General features: G+C 45.5%; 1 protein-coding gene across 3 annotated transcripts in view; it reads right to left on the bottom strand.

Annotated features, from left to right (window-relative positions):
• Window positions 1-508: 508 nt before the first annotated feature.
• Window positions 509-20,305, bottom strand: part of LOC103821683 (tRNA N(3)-methylcytidine methyltransferase METTL2-like) — a 31,010-nt gene continuing 11,213 nt past the window's right edge. For 2 of the 3 annotated variants that reach the window (XM_050985455.1, XM_009096615.4), the window contains one exon: window positions 509-19,238. In XM_050985455.1, coding sequence (XP_050841412.1) covers window positions 19,087-19,238 — 152 coding nt within the window. In that variant the 3' untranslated portion in view covers window positions 509-19,086. The remainder of the gene's footprint in view (window positions 19,239-20,305) is intronic. The other variant, XR_007780216.1, reaches the window with a different exon arrangement.

The raw sequence follows: 20,305 nt of genomic DNA, 5'->3' as shown, positions 1-20,305 counted from the left end.
TGCACAGCCCAGCCTGGTACAACACTCCCAACTGTGCTGTGCCAACACATGTGACATTGGGCTCCCTGGAACAGCAAAGATCTCTCAGGTAAAAATATAATTATCAGTGTTGACACACCACACTTGGACTACTTTTTATGACATGTTCTCTCATGGGAGCTGATCCCCCAGGTTTGGACTCAGCAGAGAATTGGTGGGGTATTTTTGTTTGTTTTATGTTGGTAGATTTTTTGTTTTGTGGGTTTTTGTTTTTGTTTGTGTATTTGGGTTTTTAAGTTTTGTTTTGCTTTTTTCAATAACAAAAGCCTACTTATCAGAAGGTGCTTCTGGTCAGAAAAGGTCAGCTTATTTCTGTTCTTACAGGGAAAGATTTGCTCTTCAAAGTGGTTGGAATATGTAAATAGTTCATAATTTTGTACAGGAAATTTTCTGATTCAATTAAAAATTCAACGTCAACCTCCAAGATACTACTTCTAAAAGCTTATAAAGCCTCAAAACTAAGACAATGTAAGGTTAGGAATCAAGATTTTATTGACCTCAACTGGATTTTTCCCATCATATTACAGTTAGGGAGCAATTTCTGAGTGTTTCACATTTTGGCCCAGCATGACAAGAGACTATTTGGACCTCCAAGAATTCTCATGCAGGAAAACTCCTCCTTCCAGCCCACACCTGAGTGATGTATGAAACTATTCTGTTTTCCCTTTTGCTCATTAACTTTTTAAGAGTCCCTAAGGTTGGGTCCTTTCAGAGGAGCTCGTTATGAGCAACAGAGCATACACATGGCTGTCCAAATATTATCTCATCCATGGGGACAAGCCAGCTCTCTGCCAGCATCAGCTCTGCCAGGTCTCTCCTGTCCACATCCTGCTCTCCAGGTCTGCCATCAACCAGTGTTAATGTCTCTGATTACATTACTGTGGTAGCTCTCCTCTTCTCAGCCTCCGTGGATGTCAGTAATATGCCTAATACACATCACTTGTATCATGTTTTGAAGAACCACTCAGCTGCCACAGCCATTTTCTTTGTCACTGAAGCTTGGAGCTCCCCTCCACAAGCACAGCACACTCAGCAAAACAGCAGCAAGCCCTGCCTTCCCATCACAGCTTCTCTGCTAACAGGTTAGATTAGACCAAAGTTAGGTAAGATTTTATAGAGATTTTAACAGAGCATATAACAAGTTCCTTCTGCCTTCAATTTTGAAAAGATAAAATGTCAGAAGATTCTGATCTTTTTAATGTGTTTTTGGTGGCTTTCCTTTGTCTCTGCTTTCCAGGCTTGTGAATACACTAACTGTATTTTCCCAAGCATTTCTGAACTGCCCTAAGGTCTGGAAATCTACTGATATAAGGTACACCACGGAAGAGCTGAGAGTCCTCAGTGATACTAGGACACAGGCAGCTGAGGGCTGGAGAAAAACAACAAATAGCCTGAATCTTTAAAACGTAAAAGCTGGCATAAGTGATCTCAAATCCAGACATTTTATAGCACTGGGGGAAAAAAAAACCCCAACCAAAACCCACAAGAGTACAACAGTCAACAGGCTTTTTAAGATTTTAGCATCATGGGATGATGTTACCACCATGCATCACATCCTGAAGAGGCCTTCCCTTGTCTGCACAGCAGATATTGTTAGACCTAATGAGGCATGAACTGCCAGTGAAGATTTTTCTAGGTTTGGGGCATTCAAAACTTGTCCATTCAAAACATGTTGCCCTTGTGTGGATTCTTGTCTATTAAGGGTAGGGCTTCTGCCACACTAGGAACATTAAAAGTGTCTTTCCTCATTTTCCTTAGGGAGACAACTGGTATTTGAGATTTGAGTGCCTCAAAGATAACACACCATTGCCTGACTCCCTCCTGAGGCCATTCCAGAGTCTGTACCCTCCTACACAATGGAGTTTATCTCTGAGGTTGTTCCTGCCCCTCCCTCTCTCTATACCTTCAGGTATCCCATTAGGGAGGCTTTGATACCCAAACCCAGTAGGAAATCATAGAGGTCACTCAGCCTTCACAGAAGCAGCAAGCCATGTGCAGCCCCAGAGCCCTGATCCAAGGCAACGTGTGTCCTGCTATTGGAGGAGAAAGGGAGCTGTGTGCAGGCACCTGGAATTGTACAGCCACTGGAACTGCGCAGCTGCCATGGGCTAGCTGATAGGAAACAACCTTGCAGGTAGGAAAGAAAGATCTCTGAGATCCCAAAGCACACACTACTGGAAACGTCTGCTGGTTCTGCAAGGATTTTGAACAATGTGATCCTCCTGAATGTGCCAGCAAGTCCTTGCCTGTACTTGCTCACTCTTGGATTCCCAGAATACTAGAGGACTTTATTCTCAACAGGGATTGCCCCCTGCTTTTCTTTCTCTTGCATAAAATGGGCAAAACTGTGGGAAGAGACAGGATGGAGTTGAGCTGCAGGCTGTGGCATGCACCTGCAGGAGCGCATTGGAGCACAAAGAAGCACATGGCAGCACAGAGAGGCTCGTCTCTGCCTGACCTTGGTGGGAGGAGGTCCCACGTGGCAGAGCCCTGCAGAGAGGAGCCTGCCAGAAGCTGACAGACGGGTGAACAGCCGTGACCACCCCACAGAAGGATATTAAGAAAGCGTGTTGCTGACGTGGCAATGGGTGATAATGAGAATTCTCTTAGGGAGAATTACCATATTAGGAAATACTGTGTCTTGAAGAAGTGTATAAAACCAGCTTGTTTCTTTGAATAAACAATTCTGATTCCTTGCCGGTCTGAGTCCGTGCCTCAGTTGTTAAAAATGGCATCCCAAATGGCATCTCATTGGGACTTGATAGGCAACTAGTGGTTGCACTGGTAGTAACACTCAGCTGAACTTTACAGGTGGCTGAAAAGCCTGGGAGCTGAAATGAAGCTTAGGAGCTGAAATGAAGCTCATGGTGCCAATAAACTTTTCTGCAAGACTGAGGGTAGCAGCTGAGAATGATGGGCAATGAACAGAACGTTGCAGAGACGTTAGAAGAGATTTTAAAAAAGCACGCCAGGAAAGTTGAACCTACAGATTTGGACAGACTCTTCTTCTGGGCAAAAGACTACGGTTCAACTTTAGATGACACCAATATTTTTGACCCTGGGACACGGGAGACTTTTGGGCATGCATTGTGGGACTGAGTTATGCAGGTCAATGCAGTGCTGACAAAGCTTTTGCATCTATGGTGGACTGTGTGCAAGGCACTCATGGTGATGCAGCACCCGCAAACTGGACAATGAAGGACACTTGTGCCACTGCAGGAGCTGTGCTGACCCTTTCTGCACTGCCAGCAAATTACCGTATGTCTGTTGGGGCTGATGGAGGAGAACCAGAAGATGGCTTCTGGTTCCCCGACCCATTTAATTCTGGAGGGGACCCTGATGGTATCCTAGAAGTGCTTGCTCTGCCCTGTGCCATCAGGTGGAGCCAAGCTGCAGTGAGCAGCTGGAGCCAGGTGGGCCATACCGTGTTCCCTCTCTGTTTGCCCTCTGCAAGAGTGTCACAGCAGCAGCAGCAGGATGGCGTGGGGAGCCGAAGGGGCACAGCGCTGTAGCGGCAGTGGTGAGTGCAAGGTGCCAAGCACATGGTGATGGGCACATGGCAGGGCTGTGCCATGCTGGCAAGCATATGACACAGCCAGGGGATGGCAGCAAACCCTGCGCCAGTGACAGAGCAGGTCTGGTGGGATGTGGGCAGCTCTCTGCATGTGGGCAGTAAGAAAGTGACCCAAGTAGTCTGGTGGCACTGGCAGGTGCAGTGCCACATCCCTGCTCCCTGCACAAGGCAGGGTTTACCCAGGGAGACTAGGCCGCCATCTTCTGCAGGGGTGTCTGCAAGCTTGGCATAAAGTTCCTGCTGCTGGTCTGTGAAACTATCCTGTTTTTGTTACTTAGAATGTTGCCACAAGCCTGGAATCTATCTCAAAGACTGCTTTTTTACCACACCACGTTGTGACCCCCTGGATTGCTCTAATTGCTTTTTGTTATGGATGCTCCTGTATTTTTAAGTATTTTTTTTGTCTTGTTAAAAACTAACTTTAAATTATCGCTAAGCTGTAGATTTTGACATGACTGTTAATTAGGTTTAAGGTTAACTGGGTGATGGTAGTATATTTCTGGATCCAGACAGCATTAATACATAGAGTTTTTATGAAGGAATTTAGTTGTAAGATAATTATTTAATATAATTTATATGCATTCTTTTGGTTACATTAATAAAGGTTTGCTTGTAGATATTTTGGGGAAACCCTCCCAGTCAAGATTGGACCCTTTCCATTGATAACCTGGGGGCAAAGTAATGCTTGTGTTTTCACAGATTCCAGTCCATGATGGGTGTAGTACATGATGTAGATAATTCATGCTTTGGAAATTGTATAAAAATTATAGAGATCCAACCATGCATCCGACCCCCATGGCCAGAAGCAGGGCTTTTCATTTTCAAAAGATTTCCCGGACTTGCCCAGATAAAATCATGACCATTAACGAGTGAATGAGTCTTTCCTGGGCGATCATTGACCATTTCCCAGGAATGTCCAGAACATTCACCAAACAACACCTGGGAGAGATTACATCGAGAAACAGACGTCCTGGCTACAGCTAAAAGGAAGACAATTTCGAGGAGCCCAGACAGCCATCCAAACCTATGGACTGACTTTTGTACGGGACTGCATCTGTATAGTTCCCGTTATACATATGTAGGAACTTACAGAAATCTTAGGTCATTTCTGCTCCAGGCAGAATAAACTGTATATAAGCTGGATACCTGGAGCAGTTGGTGTGACACTCTGGGGAGACGCTGACATTACGTTGGTCTGTCCCAAGTTCACCCAGCGTCAAAGTCCGGGGTTGACGCTGTCTTGGCTGTGGCGTTTTTATAATATTCTATTTTTTGGTTGTAGATCTAATAAATTTGTAAAATATTTTTTATAAATTTGTCTGCAGAATTGATCATTTCTAACAATGGGTTCCTGCAAGAGTGATCCAACCAGCCTTGGTTGTTCTGGCTTTATGATCAGCTCATGGGGAAGCTTAAAGAACAAGATGAATGGAGCTTGTTTGGTTTGGGTTGTGGGCCAATGTTGGAATGTTCTAATGTTGGGAGTGTTTTGTTTAGTGATTCTTGTTTGTATAAAACAAAAAAGAGGGAATTGTGGTCAGAGACAGGATGTTGAGCTGCAGGCTGTGGCATGCACCTGCAGGAGCGCATTGGAGCACAAAGAAGCACATGGCAGCACAGAGAGGCTCGTCTCTGCCTGACCTTGGTGGGAGGAGGTCCCACGTGGCAGAGCCCTGCAGAGAGGAGCCTGCCAGAAGCTGACAGACGGGTGAACAGCCGTGACCACCCCACAGAAGGATATTAAGAAAGCGTGTTGCTGACGTGGCAATGGGTGATAGGTTGCTTAGTGAGAATTACCATATTAGGAAATACTGTGTCTTGAAGAAGTGTATAAAACCAGCTTGTTTCTTTGAACAAACGATTCTGATTATTCTGATTCCTTGCCGGTCTGAGTTTGTGCCTCAGTTGTTTCACATAATAACATTCTACCTTACAGGGCTTTGGAAAGGCTTATTTAGACAAACTGCTCCAAGATTTGTGTAAGAGGAAAATTAAATCAACATCCTATTGTAAAGCTGGAGTTACTGCACACACTTTTTTCTAAGTATATTTAGTCTCTTTGTGAATGTCTGCAAATACATTCCAACCTTCCTAACAAGGCTCATCTCAGTAGGAAAGAAGTCACTTGCAGTTGTGGAAAAGTCAAGATTTAATTTTCTGTATAACCTCCATTGACCTCTTCACATCCACTGTTGGCACCGAACAAAAAAGTGGAAAAAAACTATGTGGCTGTGTGGCTGTGTAATTACAGAGTGCAGTGAGGTGGCCCTGCACAGGTACTGCTCCCCAGGTGAAGGGGATATGCAGCTTGCCTTAAGCCCGGTCCCAGGGATAAAGAAGGAGTCTGAAGGGAGATCAGGCAATTTAATCTCCAAATGAGGAAAACTACATCCAGTGACCCCGGGGAAAGGTGGTACCTTTCTCGTTGCACCTGAGCTTATCCCTTTGTGTTCCACACACAGCACAGAGATATGTGCTTGGCCCATGCGACCAGGGACTACCAACAGCAGCTTCCCACTTCCCAGGAGCTGAAAGTAAGTTTCATATTCCAAAGATTTGGCAATCCCCCAGAACTCCGTAACTTCCACATAACATGAAATTACAAGAGCTACAAGGGTCCTTATCCAAAGATAACCTGAATACAACAGTCACGCTCCACCCCAAAATCAACATGCTGATCCCATGCTATGTTTGTACTTGCAGTGAGGGCTTTTTAGGTTTAACACCAGAAAGCACAGTTTAAAACAGCAGGGTCCAAACCTCATCAGGATTTTCTTCTTTCCTGGAAACTGCCAACAGGCTGGGAGCTGCTGGCAGGTGCTGACATGTAAGACTTGCCAGTGAGCTTTGCCATCACTGCTTTCCAACCGCTGCCATTTCCTGCTCATCCCCACTATGGGTCAAAGACCAAGAATAAAAGCCTTCACTGGCATGACAACTGCTCTGCCATACAATCCCTGGGCAGGAGAGAAAAGCCGAGGCACACATGGCTCAGATTGCCTTGCCTTTCCCTGCCTGTGTTCCAGCCAAGTGTCCAGGCCTGGCTCATGCTCTTCTGACTCATGCTGTTTCCTATTTAGTTCAGATTAGCACTCAGGGCTGCCTACAAAAGTAATTTCCTGCAATGTGCCCCACTTTTTAAGCAAAACAAGCTCCCATTCAGCCAGGCAGTCACACACAGGAACTCACTGCCTTCAGCAAGAGCTAAAAGCATGAACTCCAGAGCTTTGCTGGTAAAGCACAGAGCTGACAACTCCTTTCCTCCAGAACACCTCACTTTGCAGGAGGGTCCTCAAAAAAATTCCTCCTAATCGTCATTTTCCTGATAATTTCTATCTTGCCCTGAAACACAGTTAAAATCAGAACTTCTGTTGAAGTCAGTGTCTAGGGTCACTACACACAAGAATGTGTGCCAGGCACCCCCATCAAGGAAGAGAAATAGTAACAATAGCAAAAATGTTCCTGATTGTGGCATCCTCTCTCAAGGATTAATTTTCCCCAATATGGCAACAAACCAATAATGGTGGCACTTCTCTGACTGACAAATCAGATCCTGCTGACTTACCAGAACAAAGACTGCATGACTCAGTTTCTCTTCATCTGTGTTTACAGAGATGGAAGGATGATCCCCAAATCCTGTAATAACTTGATCCCTGCAGCCCCATCCTCACTTCTAGGCAGTAAAACATGTGCATCTTTCAGCAGTGCTCAGAAAAAACAGTTAAGTTCAGTTTGGGGCTGCAATTCCTGTAGGGAATCCAGTGGGGACAAGCCAGAGTTCATCCCAATGCCAATGACAGCAAGAAGATCTTCCAGCTTTCGTTATGATACACTGCCAAAAGCTGCTGGTGTGCGCTCAAGGAGATTTCCTCTGCTCACACTTCTATTGAAAATAATCAGGTTTCATTTATTCCAGAGCTCTAGAACTCACTGCAGATTAGAAATGGTGGTGGCATATCCAAAGAAGGCAGAGCAGAATTATTTGGGAGAGCAGATAATTGTGTCTGATCTCACATACGCCTGGTCAAAAGAATTTTTTGATGACCATTGTTGTAACAATCCAAATCACTATGGATTGATGACCCTTGTTGTAACAATCCAAATCACTATGGATGACTGCTGTTCTCACTTTACTGTGCTGTCAGGAAGATAAGGTGAAAGCTCTGATTCGCAGTGGAATTTACAATTTACTTCATTTTGAAGTGACAGCATCAGAAATACCCCGCAGCCCCTTGTTCACATCACCTCCCCCGCTCCCTCCTGCCTCCCAATTCACAGCCTGTCTGTGAAACCATAATGTTCTGAGAATTATGTACCTGGGGAGGCAAAAGCTTCTTTGCCCTTCACTGGAGGCAGTGAAGGGAGCCCTCAGCACCACAGCTGGATCAAAGTCCTTTCTGAAGTAATAGCTCCAAGTCCAAATCAAAGTCACAGGCTTGACACCATTATCCCTACATGAAAGGATTATTTGAGGGGTCACAACAGGTGATGAAAAAGTTCCCTTCCAGTCAAAACATTCTATGAAACTCCAAGGCAATTCACCATCTTCTGGCAAGACTGAGGACCAGATTTTCCAAAGTGTAACAATGCCTGGCTCCAAGATCGCCGGGGCAGCGCATATGAAGAACTATGAAATCATCTCCTCTGTCTGGGAGGTTCATCAGGCCACACTGGCATTGCCTGTAAGCCACAGGCCACAAGACTTGGAATGCTGGGAACAAAATCAGAGCAGAAATGCTTAGAAAGGCTTTAGAGTTAACATTACTCTGCTAAGAAGGAAGAGGGGGAAAAAACTCCCAAAACACTAATGGCACTAAACTTATTTTTTCAGCACGGTAAAAGTTAATGTGGAAATTTCCTTTGAACATGATGGAAAGCTTGAACAACCCAGTCTGCTCAGCAGGTCCAAAGTAGGAATGGCAGAAGCTGCTGCAAGTCAGAACCAAGGCACTTGAGCAGAGCTGTGTGGGAGGCAAGTCCTGGAGTGGCAGGAGAACAGCAGCTTCTGAGAGAAGAGGAGCTGGTAGGGATTAGTTACGTAAGCTCAAACGCTATCTGTCTGTAGGAGGCCTGGCTCAATTCAAGGGCATTAACTTGTTGCTTTCTGAACACCACCAAGAGGACAGGAAACAAAAGCACGTCTGCCCAGCATGGACCCTGCTGAATGACTGCTTAAATACTCCAGCAAAACTAAGAGCATTAAGAAAGGCAAAGAGCCACTCCAATGGCTCCAGGCTCACACAGCTGCAAGTTTTTGCTTGAAGTCCAAGTTAAAACCAGGCAACTGGGATAAAGCCTTGAAAGCACAAATAAATAAGCCTTCATTTTCTCCCATTCAGGAGTTTGAATTTAAAGGGGAGTCCATCAACTTACATAAATTGTGTTTATAATTAAAAACATATTTTCCTGCTCTGCTTACAAGCCTTTGGTTGATTAATTAATTAGTAATTTTTCAAATTACTTTAGTTCACACTAATTATGCTGATTGTGTACCCCAATAATTTTTTCATGCAGGGAGATAAAGCTACCCCAGGAGGAGGTCTTCCTTCAGGGACCAAGAAGGAAAGGACCCCACGGAACTGCCTGAGGCTCCAGTAACAAGGAGGAGGTCTGTCACTGAGGTAGTTACATGAGTCATGTCAGGTCTAATGCTCATAGGGCCCTTGCTAAGCCTGACTCTGCAGCTGGATAAGCTGAGGAGACTTCAGCTTGCTCACCTGCTGCCAGAAGATTTGAGCTGTGTTTTGTCTAGACCTTGGCTGAGGCCTCAGCCTTGCCAGGGAACCAGACTTTGTAAGTTTAGCATGAAAACACAGCAGTGACTGCAGAGCTTCTGGGGTGGGTCAGGCTTGTGCTCAGCAGAAGCCAAATAGGAATCTCTACCTACTGGATTCCCAGAGGACAAGAGCTACATAACCACCACTGGACCTTCAGAGGAAGACCAGACCCTTCTACAGGATCACTGCTTCAACCGAACCACATCTATCACTTCAAGAGGACTGCAGTCACCATTTAACGGGACTATCACCACCATGACCAACAGGGTGTCAGGTTGTATCCTGACTCTGTCAGGTTAAGTCTGTGTTTCTTGCCTTTATTTACCTTCCCTATTAAACTGTAGCTCTGACCTGGGATCTCCCATTGGTTTGTTTTCAAACTAGCACAGCCTCTCTCCTCTAGTTCAAGATAGCAGTTTTTCATAATCCATGTGGCTCTAGAGGTGACAATGTCAAGCTCCAAATATGAGTGTCTGGCAAACAAAATACAGGGGAACTGCGCTTCAGCCAGCAGGACACAAACAACACATCTTGATGCTGCATGTACTAAAATAAGGCAAGAGATATCAGCCAAGGCTTTTTCTTCTTCAGCTAAAGGGCAGGCACTAGTGAGACTTGTAACAGAAGAAAACTGTAGTTCCCTAAGGGTGGCCCAGGCTCACACAAGCACATGAGGTTTTTGGGGGATATGATACAACTGGTAAACTGTTGAAATTGGTAAGGCTTATGCTCACCAGAAGGCCCTGTGGGAAAGGCACAGCAGCAGGCCAGACGGTTGGAAGTTGGTTGAGGGGTGAGAGGCAGTTATGAGTGAGGAGAGAGTCAGCTGAGTGACAGCTGGGAGTGAGGTTGTGATTGTCTGGAGGAACATATGGACAGTGTATGAGCAGGAAGCTGATTGGGTGATAGGATGTGTGGACAGCAGCACTGCAGCTGAGCCAGCCAATGGGTACCTCCTTTCTGTTAAGTTCTGTTAGGCCTCGGTTTGGTTTTAGTCATGTCAGGTGGAGATTAAAGGTATAAAAAAGGGGCGATTTCTACCATAAAGCAATCTCCTTTGGATGCATAAAGAGGTTCATGTCACTTTGTTCCCCATTGCTACAGAATGGCTAGCCCAAATCAGGACCTTTAAAGTGGTGCAGGGTGTGTGTTATTGCCCTGGTAGCAACTCCCACTGGGTTAAGGGATGGGCTGGCTGGGGAGAGTCTGGGAGGGATCCAGGGAAACGGATCCAGGAAAGTTTGGGAAAGAACTCAAGAATCAAAAGTGCATGCACCTCAACTAGCATAGGTGAGTATACCCGTGTGGCAGTGGGGTTTAAAGATCTCTCCCTGCCTATAGCAGTGGGGGTTTGAGGAGTATGTTTTGTCTCTGTCTGGGGTTGTTTGTCCCCGTGGCAGTTATAATAATTCCAGATTTTTCTCTGTTTATCCTCAAAAATCTTGCCCCTGGAAATTGTCTGTCATGACTTGTTACAGCCCTTTATCTAGAGAATTTGCTGTCAGTTATGATTCTTCCTTTCTACCATTGGTCTGTGACTTTCCCGCTCTAGGCTATGTTTACATCTATCCCCCCAGATCCCTCCTAGGTAGCCACAGTCCCCTCCCGGGATTCCACCCCCTCTCCATAAAAGACACTGTTTGTCTCTGTTTCCCCACTCTCTACCACTGCCCCCTCTTTGAGCTGCGTGGCTTCCATGCCCTGCCAGCACCTGTGCCCTGCCCGCACCCGCGTGGCGCAGCTCTTTGCAGCTGGCAATGCTCTCCGCCATGAGAAAGAAGAACACCCGCTTGGCATCAGCTGCTCCGCTCCTCCTGCGGGAGAGATCGCTGCCACCTGTGCAGCTGTGGCTCCTGCTGCAGGAGAGATCGCTGCTGCAGCCACCACGGCCCTCATGGCCACTGCTGCCGCTGCCCACAAATGTTGCGTCACCTGCCTTGCTTCAGTGCTGCTCCTGCCGTGGGAAAGAATGACTCCTGTGCCGCACTGCCGATTCCACGTGGCGCTGCCCTGGCACCGCTTCTGTGCAGCAAAGAAATAAAGCAGCTCAAAGAAGCAAGCAAAGAGTCCTTCCTTTTTTCCTTTGCCCTGATCCTTCGGCGTTGGGTCCACATTTATGGGCTGCTCCTGGTCCTCTGGATCCCAGCCAGTGGCCGAACCGCAATCCTCCCTGCCGGTAGGGTGTGCCCACTCCTGGTGCACATGCCGATCGACCCCTGTGATCTGGACGCAACATCACACCCGCGGAAAGAATATGGGAGGTGGAATATCCCTGGAACAAAGCAGGAACTTGGACCAGGTAAGGCGATCAGCAATCTATTAATATGGCTGATGTGAAACTTAGCACCCTGCTGCATGGGGTGTCTAGTAATGTTAAAGATTTTCCCTTTAACAGACCCCTTTCATCAGACTGGCAAGCGGCGGGGCAGAGACCTTTTGATACCACCAAAGACGGCTATGCTGAAACTTGTGAGCACCTGGTCACATGGGGAACAATCATGGTGGCCATTAAATTGTGTGAATGGCAGCCATTATGCGGTTTCAGAAATTGATTTCCCTGAACCCTCAGTGCCACCACACCCTGTATACAAGCCTGAGGTTAACTCATACTCTGCAGAATTGCCTTACCCCGAGATTAACCCAAGCCCCACAGAATTGCCTTACCCTGATGGAAATCCTGGTGTAGTTGATCCCCTCAGTGTGGAGTTCCTGTGTCACAGGCAGGTGGCAGGCTCTCTCCCTGCCCAAAATGGCAACGCAGTAGTCCAGCATTGGCAGAAATGCAGGGAGGCTGCCATGAAGGAGGGCGACTTGGTGGTTGTTACAGCCTGCCCAGCAATATATGCGTCAAAAGAACACCAGTGTACCGGGAGCTAGACTATAAAGTAATTAAAGAACCAAGGATGCTAGTAAAAGAAAGGGGCATATCTTCCCATTATGCCCTAAACTACCTCAGTACTGCGTTTGTCCTCATACCCCATGACTAGAAAAGCATAATGAAAATTATTCTAACAGCAGTGCAGTTTTCAGTCTGGCTAATCAAATACTGAGAACTGTGTACAACTCAGGCGGAAGTGCTGTGAGACAGAATCCACCAATTGTCATTGTAGCTGACCAGGGCGGGTGCTCTTGCAGTCCCTACAGCACAGGCAGGCTACCCGTGTCATGTGTATGACATCGTCACCCACCTAGTTTTGCAAGCACCGTGGTGACTCCCAGGGATGGGTATCAATTCTAACATGTTGTTTGCTAAGATTTTACAGGGTCTGGAGGAGTCGTTTGTGTAGCTCCTGGACAGACTACAAGCCGTGCCCTCCTGGCAACTTGATAATGATGAAGCCAGAGTTTTTCTGTTGCGGCAGCTTGCTTTCACAAATGCAAATGAAGACATTCTTCGTTCATGAAGATATGCCTAGAAAAGCATTGCTCACTTTTCGAAACTCGCATACTTGTGACATAGCAGATATGGTTAGAGCATGCCAAAATGTGGGAACTACTGCTTATAATACTAACTCTTAAGCAGCAGCTTTAGCTGCACACTTCCAGGTTTTGGACATGCAGGCGGGGGGTTGTTTTAAATGCAGTTCCATGGATCATTTTAAAAAGGATTGCCTTCAACAAAGGGACAGGATAAAAATACCACCTATAGATTGTCCTTGGTGTGGAAGAGGGAAGCACTGGGCTGTTGAATGCTGCTCCCAGTACCCTGTAAAAGGGAAAGCTACGCAGCCAGAAAGCTTCTGGCAGGGGGCAGGTCTGTGCACCCCAGAGAATTAAAAAAATGCAAGGCAAAACATTTGACAAAGCAAACTCCTGCCTGCAACCACAGAAGTGTAGGGCTGAACCTTGCCTCCAGAGAATTAGTAACTCTTATGACATCTTCAGAGCACATAGTTCCTACTGGAGTGTGGGGAGCCCTTGGTAAAAACATCCATGCTTTGCTAATAGGGCATTTCTCTGCCACTAAATTGGGACTTTTTGTACTACCTGGAGTTGTTGATTCGGATTATAAAGGAGAAACACAGATTATGCTATGGACTCCTGTGCCACCCTTCTTTACACCTGCAGGTCAATATATAGCACAACTTATTCCCTTTTCCAACAAAACCCCTAGTGGCAAGGGTAAACATGGCACAAACAACTTTGGTAGCACAGGTCAGCCACAGGTTTTCTGGACAAGCTCTATTACAACAGCTCAGGCAACCTTAATTTGCAGTATAGATGGCAAAAATTTTAAAGGGCTTGTTGATACTGGAGCTGATATCTCTATTATAAAAGCAACCAATGGCTTAGTATTTGGCCGACAATCAGCCCCACACTGACCCTAACTGGGGTAGGAGGAATGCAGCACCCTAGACCAAGTGCTCACCTTCGGCTTGTCCTTGGCTCTGATAGGCAAACTGCCTGGATTTGCCCCATTCATTGCCTCTATACCATCCACACTACGGGAAAGAGATGTTGTGGGACAATTTGGAATAATCATACAAATAGACTCAACCTCACTGGAGAACCTTTTTTCATAGGGGCCATTGATCAACCATTCCAAAATCAAATACTGGACATATGTAAACTCACATGGCAGACTGAAGACCCTGTGTGGATCAACCAATGGCCCCTATGAAAGGAACGGTTACTCAATTCAAAACAGCTTGTGGAAGAGCAATTGTCCTTAAGCAATATCTGCCCATCTTCAAGCCCCTGGAATGCCCCTATATTCTGTATACCTAAGCAAAATGGGAAGTGGTGATTATTGGAGTACCTACAGACAGTAAATGCAGTTATTGAACCCACAGGGCCTCTGCAGCCAGGGCTTCCATCACCCACAATGATGCCCCTCAATTGACTCTTAATTAATTTTAGGTCTAACAGACTTTTTTTTTACCATCGCTTTACATCCTAATGATGCACCTTGGTTTGCCTCTTCTGTCCCTACCTTGAATCATGGAGAAACAATGAAAAGATTTCTTTGGACCATGTTACCACAAAGCATATGTAACAGTACAACTACATGCCAAAGTGTAGTCAATCTTGCCCTACAGACTGTCCATCATAAATTTCCTGCTGCAACCATATATATTATATGGATGAGATTTTACTTGCAGCTCACAATCAATCCATCTTATGTTCTATCCAGGTAGTTGTCACACAGGCAATTCAAAAGGCAGAACTCCTCGTGGCACTTGAAATGCTGCAACATGAGTCCCTGTGGCATTATCTGGGGTGGAGAATTACTCAACAGACCATCAGCCCTCAGCCTTTACAGCTTTGTGTTAAAGACATCCTCACTTTAAATGAATTACACAAACTCCTAGGTTCCTTAAATTGGTTGCATCCTGTTTTGGGTCTATCTACAGAACTTTTACACCCTTTTTTTGACTTACTCAGAGGAAACCCCTAACCACATTTGCTTCAACAGCTGACCCCAGAAACTAAAACTGCCTTTGCACACTGTGTTCAAGCACTAGAAAACTGATAAAATTGGAGGTGGGATCCTGATTAATCTGTGTACCTTGTTATAACTGCTGGCAAATTTCAACATTTTGCTGCTTTGTTTTAATGGTTTGTTAATGATAAAGACCCTTTACGTGTGTTAGAATGGTTATTCTTACCTCACAGCAACAAGGACTGTGTGGACTGTTAATGATATGTCCTCTAATTTAATTAAGAAAGGCAAAGAGTGACTACAAACTCTCAACGGCCAAGATCCACATACCATTTACATGCCTGCAAGTAAAGACATGGCAAGAAATTTCACAAGGTTACTATCAGAAGACACTAACTTTCAAATCGAACTTGCAGATTTTTCTGGACAATTATCTATCCATTATCCCATTGTTTATAGACAGAGACAGGTAACCTCCCCTTGTACGCAAAGCGTCACTGCAGCATGACCCCCTGTCAATGGACCAACTGTTTTTACAGACACATCCAGCAAAACCAACAAAACTGCAGTGATTTGGCGTGGAGGTGACTCTGCCCAGTGGCATAAAATGGTATTAATGTTAAAAGATGCTTCCGTATAAATTTTAGAATTGGCTGCTATCTGATATGACTTTCAGTTATTTCCAAAGGAACCACTTAACATCATAACTGATTCCTCATATGCTCCCAATGTTGCATTCTGTTTAGAATCTTCATATTTAAAGCATGTTAATAACCATCTTTTGTTTACAGAGTTAAGAACACTGTGGACTTTGATTAACAGCCAGCAGCATGATTTTTCTGTGTTACATGTTTGCTCCCACACAGGTTTACCTGGGCCTATTGCAGAAGGTAGTAACTATGCAGATATTACTGTGATGACAGGTGTGGTACCAAATACTTTTACTCAAGCCAAGTTATCTCATGACTTTTTCCACCAGAATGCTCATTCTCTTCGCAAACAATTTCAATTGACCTCCTCACAGGCTCATGATATCCTGTTGTCTTGTCCCTCCTGTTGTGGGACTGCTCCTGCTCCTTTATCAGAAGGTACTAATCCCTGAGGTTTAACAGCTAACTCCACCTGGCAAACTGGTATTACCCATATCCCAGAGTTTGGTCGTTTGAAATATGTTCATGTTTCTATTGACACCTATTCCCATTTTCTAATGGCAACTTCTCATAGCGGAGAGAAGGCCTGTGATACCACCCGGCACTGGCGCACCTGTTTCACCACTCTGGGCCTTCCTGACACCATCAACGGACCTGCCTACACCTCAGAGCGAGCTGCTAACTTCTTGCAGCAACGGGGTGTGTTTCAGCATATGGGCATTCTCCACTCTCCCACAGGGAAAGCTATCGCCGAGCATGCCCACAGAACCCTTAAAACCATGCTTGGAAAACAAAAGGAGGGGGAGTTGGGGTGTCCTCATGGCAGACTAGCTAAAGCCTTATACGTCCTGAATTTTTTTAAATTGGGATGAGATGGGAAAAACTGCATGTGAGAGACAGTATTCCTTCAACACAAAGACTCATCTAAGACCTCCAGTAATGGTAAAGGCCTTTAGTAAAATAAAATTTAATGGTAAATAGTAAATTAACTGGACAATGGAAAGGACCCCTGGACTTAATGACATGGGGAAGAGGTTATGTCTGTGTCTCCACAGGCCACTAGGTAGAGTGGATCCCATCAAGGTGAGTGCAACCTTTTGTTGCACCATTCTGATTCCATGTGCATATAGTTGCTATGTTATAAGCATGTTACAGTTTTTGAAAAGTTTTTATAGTTATTATGGTTGTCACAGTTATTAATGTTTTAGGAGTTGTTTAGGTTTTTTCTAGTAGGTTTTTGTTGCCTAATAAAAACAAAGCAGGCAGGGAGATGTGGGTATAATTGTTAAAGTTCCTAAGGCTTATGCTCACCAGAAGGCCCTGTGGGAAAGGCACAGCAGGAGGCTGGACAGTAGAAGTTGGTTGAGGGGTGAGAGGCAGTTATGAGTGAGGAGAGAGTCAGCTGAGTGACAGCTGGAAGTGAGGTTGTGATTGTCTGGAGGAAAGCGTGGACAGTGTATGAGCAGGAAGCTGATTGGGTGATAGGATGTGTGGACAGCAGCACTGCAATGAGCCAGCCAATGGGTACCTTCTTTCCATTAAGTTCTGTTAGGCCTCGGTTTGGTTTTAGTCATGTCAGGTGGAGATTAAAGGTATAAAAAAGGGGCGATTTCTACCATAAAGCCATCTCCTTTGGATGCATAAGGGGGTCCATGTCACTTTGTTCCCCATTGCTACAGTTTTTGCAAGCATGATTTACATGAATCAAACCAACACTGAAAAGCATGAAACTTATTCTAGTATCTGTTGTACTACACTTAAAAATAACAGAAGAAAACAAGCTGAGATAAAAGGTATTTGCTGTCAAAGACAGGGAAATCCCTTCTGAAAGCCACAGTGGTGGCTTCCTCTTAAGACATTAAACTACAGTGCAAAAATTAAACCTCCTGGAGATTTCGGATTAAAGAAAGTGTCTCATGTTTTGATTTAGCACATCCCCATGGCAGAGCAGTTTGTAACCTGGGAGCTGCAGCCAGCAGGAAAAGCAGATAACTATTTATAAACCCTAGTCCTGTTAGCTGCTTCTGATCTGCTGCACTCTGAAGGTGCCCTAAAATCGGCATCAGCCGCAAACTTTTGAAAACCTGAACCCTGCCTGAGAGTAATTTATAGCATCTGAGCTATTATTTGCAGATTCTCTGGGAGGATATCCTTGTGGATGGGCAGAACAGCATCATTTGCTTTTTCCACACCTTAAATCATCCAGGGAAAGCTAGTACAGAGAGACTTACATACTCTCAGTTCCTGCCCTCAGATCAATGTACTAGCATACACCTGAATGACTAGGAAATAGCTGCACGAGATAAGCTGGCTAATGGATTCATATCAGCAAGCAGTTGCAGAGAAGAGCAGGTTTATCCTTTGTATGTTTGTTGCCAAGACAAGAGTACAAGATAGAAATAAGGTCAGAGCTCTCCTGTTTCATATGGAAATCCAGAGTATGAGCAAGTAACTATTCACCTTGCTCAGCTGCGGTAAGACACCAAGACCATCTCTTAGGTTAAAACCATAAATAATTTTTAAAATGCAGACCCGTAGCATGACACTTAAAGGGCACCCTTCTCAAATCTGTGCTCTTCAACATCCACATTAATGACCTGGATGCAGGACTTGAAGGAAAACTTAGGAATTTTGCTGTCTGCACTGAACTGGGAGGAGCTGTTGAGTCTTTCAAGGGCAGAGAGGGCCTCCAGAGAAACCATGACAAATCAGAGAAATGGGCAATCACCAATTGTGGGAAGTTCAACAAGGGAAAGTGCTGGATTCTGCATGTGGGAAGGGGCAAGACTAGATGTGTGGGCGGACTGGGGAATGAGGCTGAGAGCAGCTGCAGGAAGGGACTTGGGAGTCTTGGTCCATGGCAAGCTGAACATGAGGTAGTACTGTCCGGGCAGCCAGGAAGGACATCTGTGTCCTGGGGCATTAGGTAAAGCATTCCTGGTCAGGTAGGGGATTGTCCTGCTCTGCTTTGGGGCAGCCCCACCTTAAGTGCTGGGGGCAGTTTTGGACACCGCAATATAAAAAAGACATTAAGCCACTAGAGACCATCAAGAGAAGGGCCGTGAGAATGGTGAAGGGCATTGAGGGGAAGACATATGAGGACTGGCTGAGGGCACTTGGTCTGTTCAGCTGGAGAAGAGGAGACTGAGGTCAGAACCTCACTGGCATCTTCAACATCCTCCTGAGTGACAGCAGAGGGGCAGGAACCAACCTCTTCACTCTCCTGACCAGGGATAGGACTCCAGAAAATGGCTGCAGCTGTGTCCAGGGAGGGTTAAGCTGGATATCAGGAAAAGGTTCTTCCCACAAAGAGTGGTTGGGCACTGAACTGGTTCCTCAGGGAATGGGTTACTGCCCCAAGGCTTCCAGAACTCAAGGAGTGTTTGGAAAATGCTTTCAGGGATAGGGTGGGATTGTTGGGGTGTCCTGTGCAGGGCCAGGAGTTCGACTTGATCTTCACAGGTCCTTCCCAACTCAGTATATTCTGTGATTCTATGACATCTAAAATGCTTGCTCTACTCTCAGGGCATTCATCCTTAGCAAAACTCACTTGAAGTGGTGTCAGGCATGGTACAAGGCACTGAGGTCATGGGTGTGCAGAATGGCATCACACACATGTCACCAGGAGGAGATGAAGAGGCTCCAGCCCAAAGTCCACATGCCTCATGGCTGGAGGGTGGTGGGTTTGCAGTACTTGCACTGGATCCACACCCGATACATCGTCATCTGTTTCCCACGGTTCACTTGCAATCGCCGATCAAGCAGATTCTGGATTTTTTCCAGCCCAGCTGTGGTGAACAGATGATCTAATTCATCTGGAAGCAAAGAGAAGGAAACTGAGGAGACCACAGCTTTTCTTTAACTGATACCTGCTCACAGGTATCAGTGAGGGCTAAGTTAAGCTGAAAGATGGGCCAGAGGAAACCCCCGGTCTCACCCTGGCAGGGAAATTATCAAACAAGACTTAACTACTTTACTAGGGGAGTTTAACATCACAGTTTTTCAAGTTTTCCTTCTAGCAAAGAAGGAAATAATTATTTGGAGTATATCTAGAACTAGAAACTTGACTAAGGAAGCAACAGCAGTTTCAAATAAGCATACTGCTTGTAGTAAGCAATTAAGGAGCATCTTCTGGCAAGCTGGGACAGAGCTATTCCTTCCCCCTTGCTCAGAGGAATTTCAGAGTCCACAAGAGCAAAGAATAGGATCAGACCTATGCTTTTAAATAGTGGCAAATAGATCTGTGCTGCCTAGGCTGGAGGGGAATGGGATTCATTAAGGTTAAATTTGGAAAAAAGAAAAAGAAATCCCTCAACCCCACACCCTGTTGGGGCCCAATTAAAGGACTAAGAGCCCTTGAGGTTTCAACAATTCCACCAGCAGGTAATCCTGACCAGACAGGTAATTCTCACAGTGCCCCAGTCCTGCTGAGCAGCAGAGCTTACTCCCAGAGCATGTGGTTTTTCTAGAGTTTCTGTAGGAAAAGTCTGACAGGTCTCAGCTTGTGCTTCTTTATCAGATGCTTTCCATTGTGAGGTGTTCGCCAAACATGCATTAAACATTAATTTTGTTGTGCCAAAAAAGACTCGTGCAGTGGGGAGCAGTTCAGTTGTGCCACTGCTCTAGAACTGACAATGCTCAGAGGCCTGTAGAGGAGGGACTGGAGGTGCAGCTGGTGATAAACTGGGAGAATAACAATTGCTGCTAACACCAAGCAGCAGCAGAACTGGGGGGCTGTCTCAGCTCCATGCTGAACCACACCCTTCTGATTTCCTTATAGGAGAGCATGAAAATTAAGGGAAGGTCTGCTGAGTGGTGTCCATCTTTCTCCATCATCTGCAGCCAATATACAAGGATAGCTCCTCTAAACCCACTCCTCCCA

This window comes from Serinus canaria, chromosome 27 (genome assembly GCF_022539315.1).
Source record: "Serinus canaria isolate serCan28SL12 chromosome 27, serCan2020, whole genome shotgun sequence".
Classification (NCBI taxonomy): Eukaryota; Metazoa; Chordata; class Aves; order Passeriformes; family Fringillidae; genus Serinus; species Serinus canaria.
This window is presented reverse-complemented; position numbering and strand designations above follow the sequence as displayed.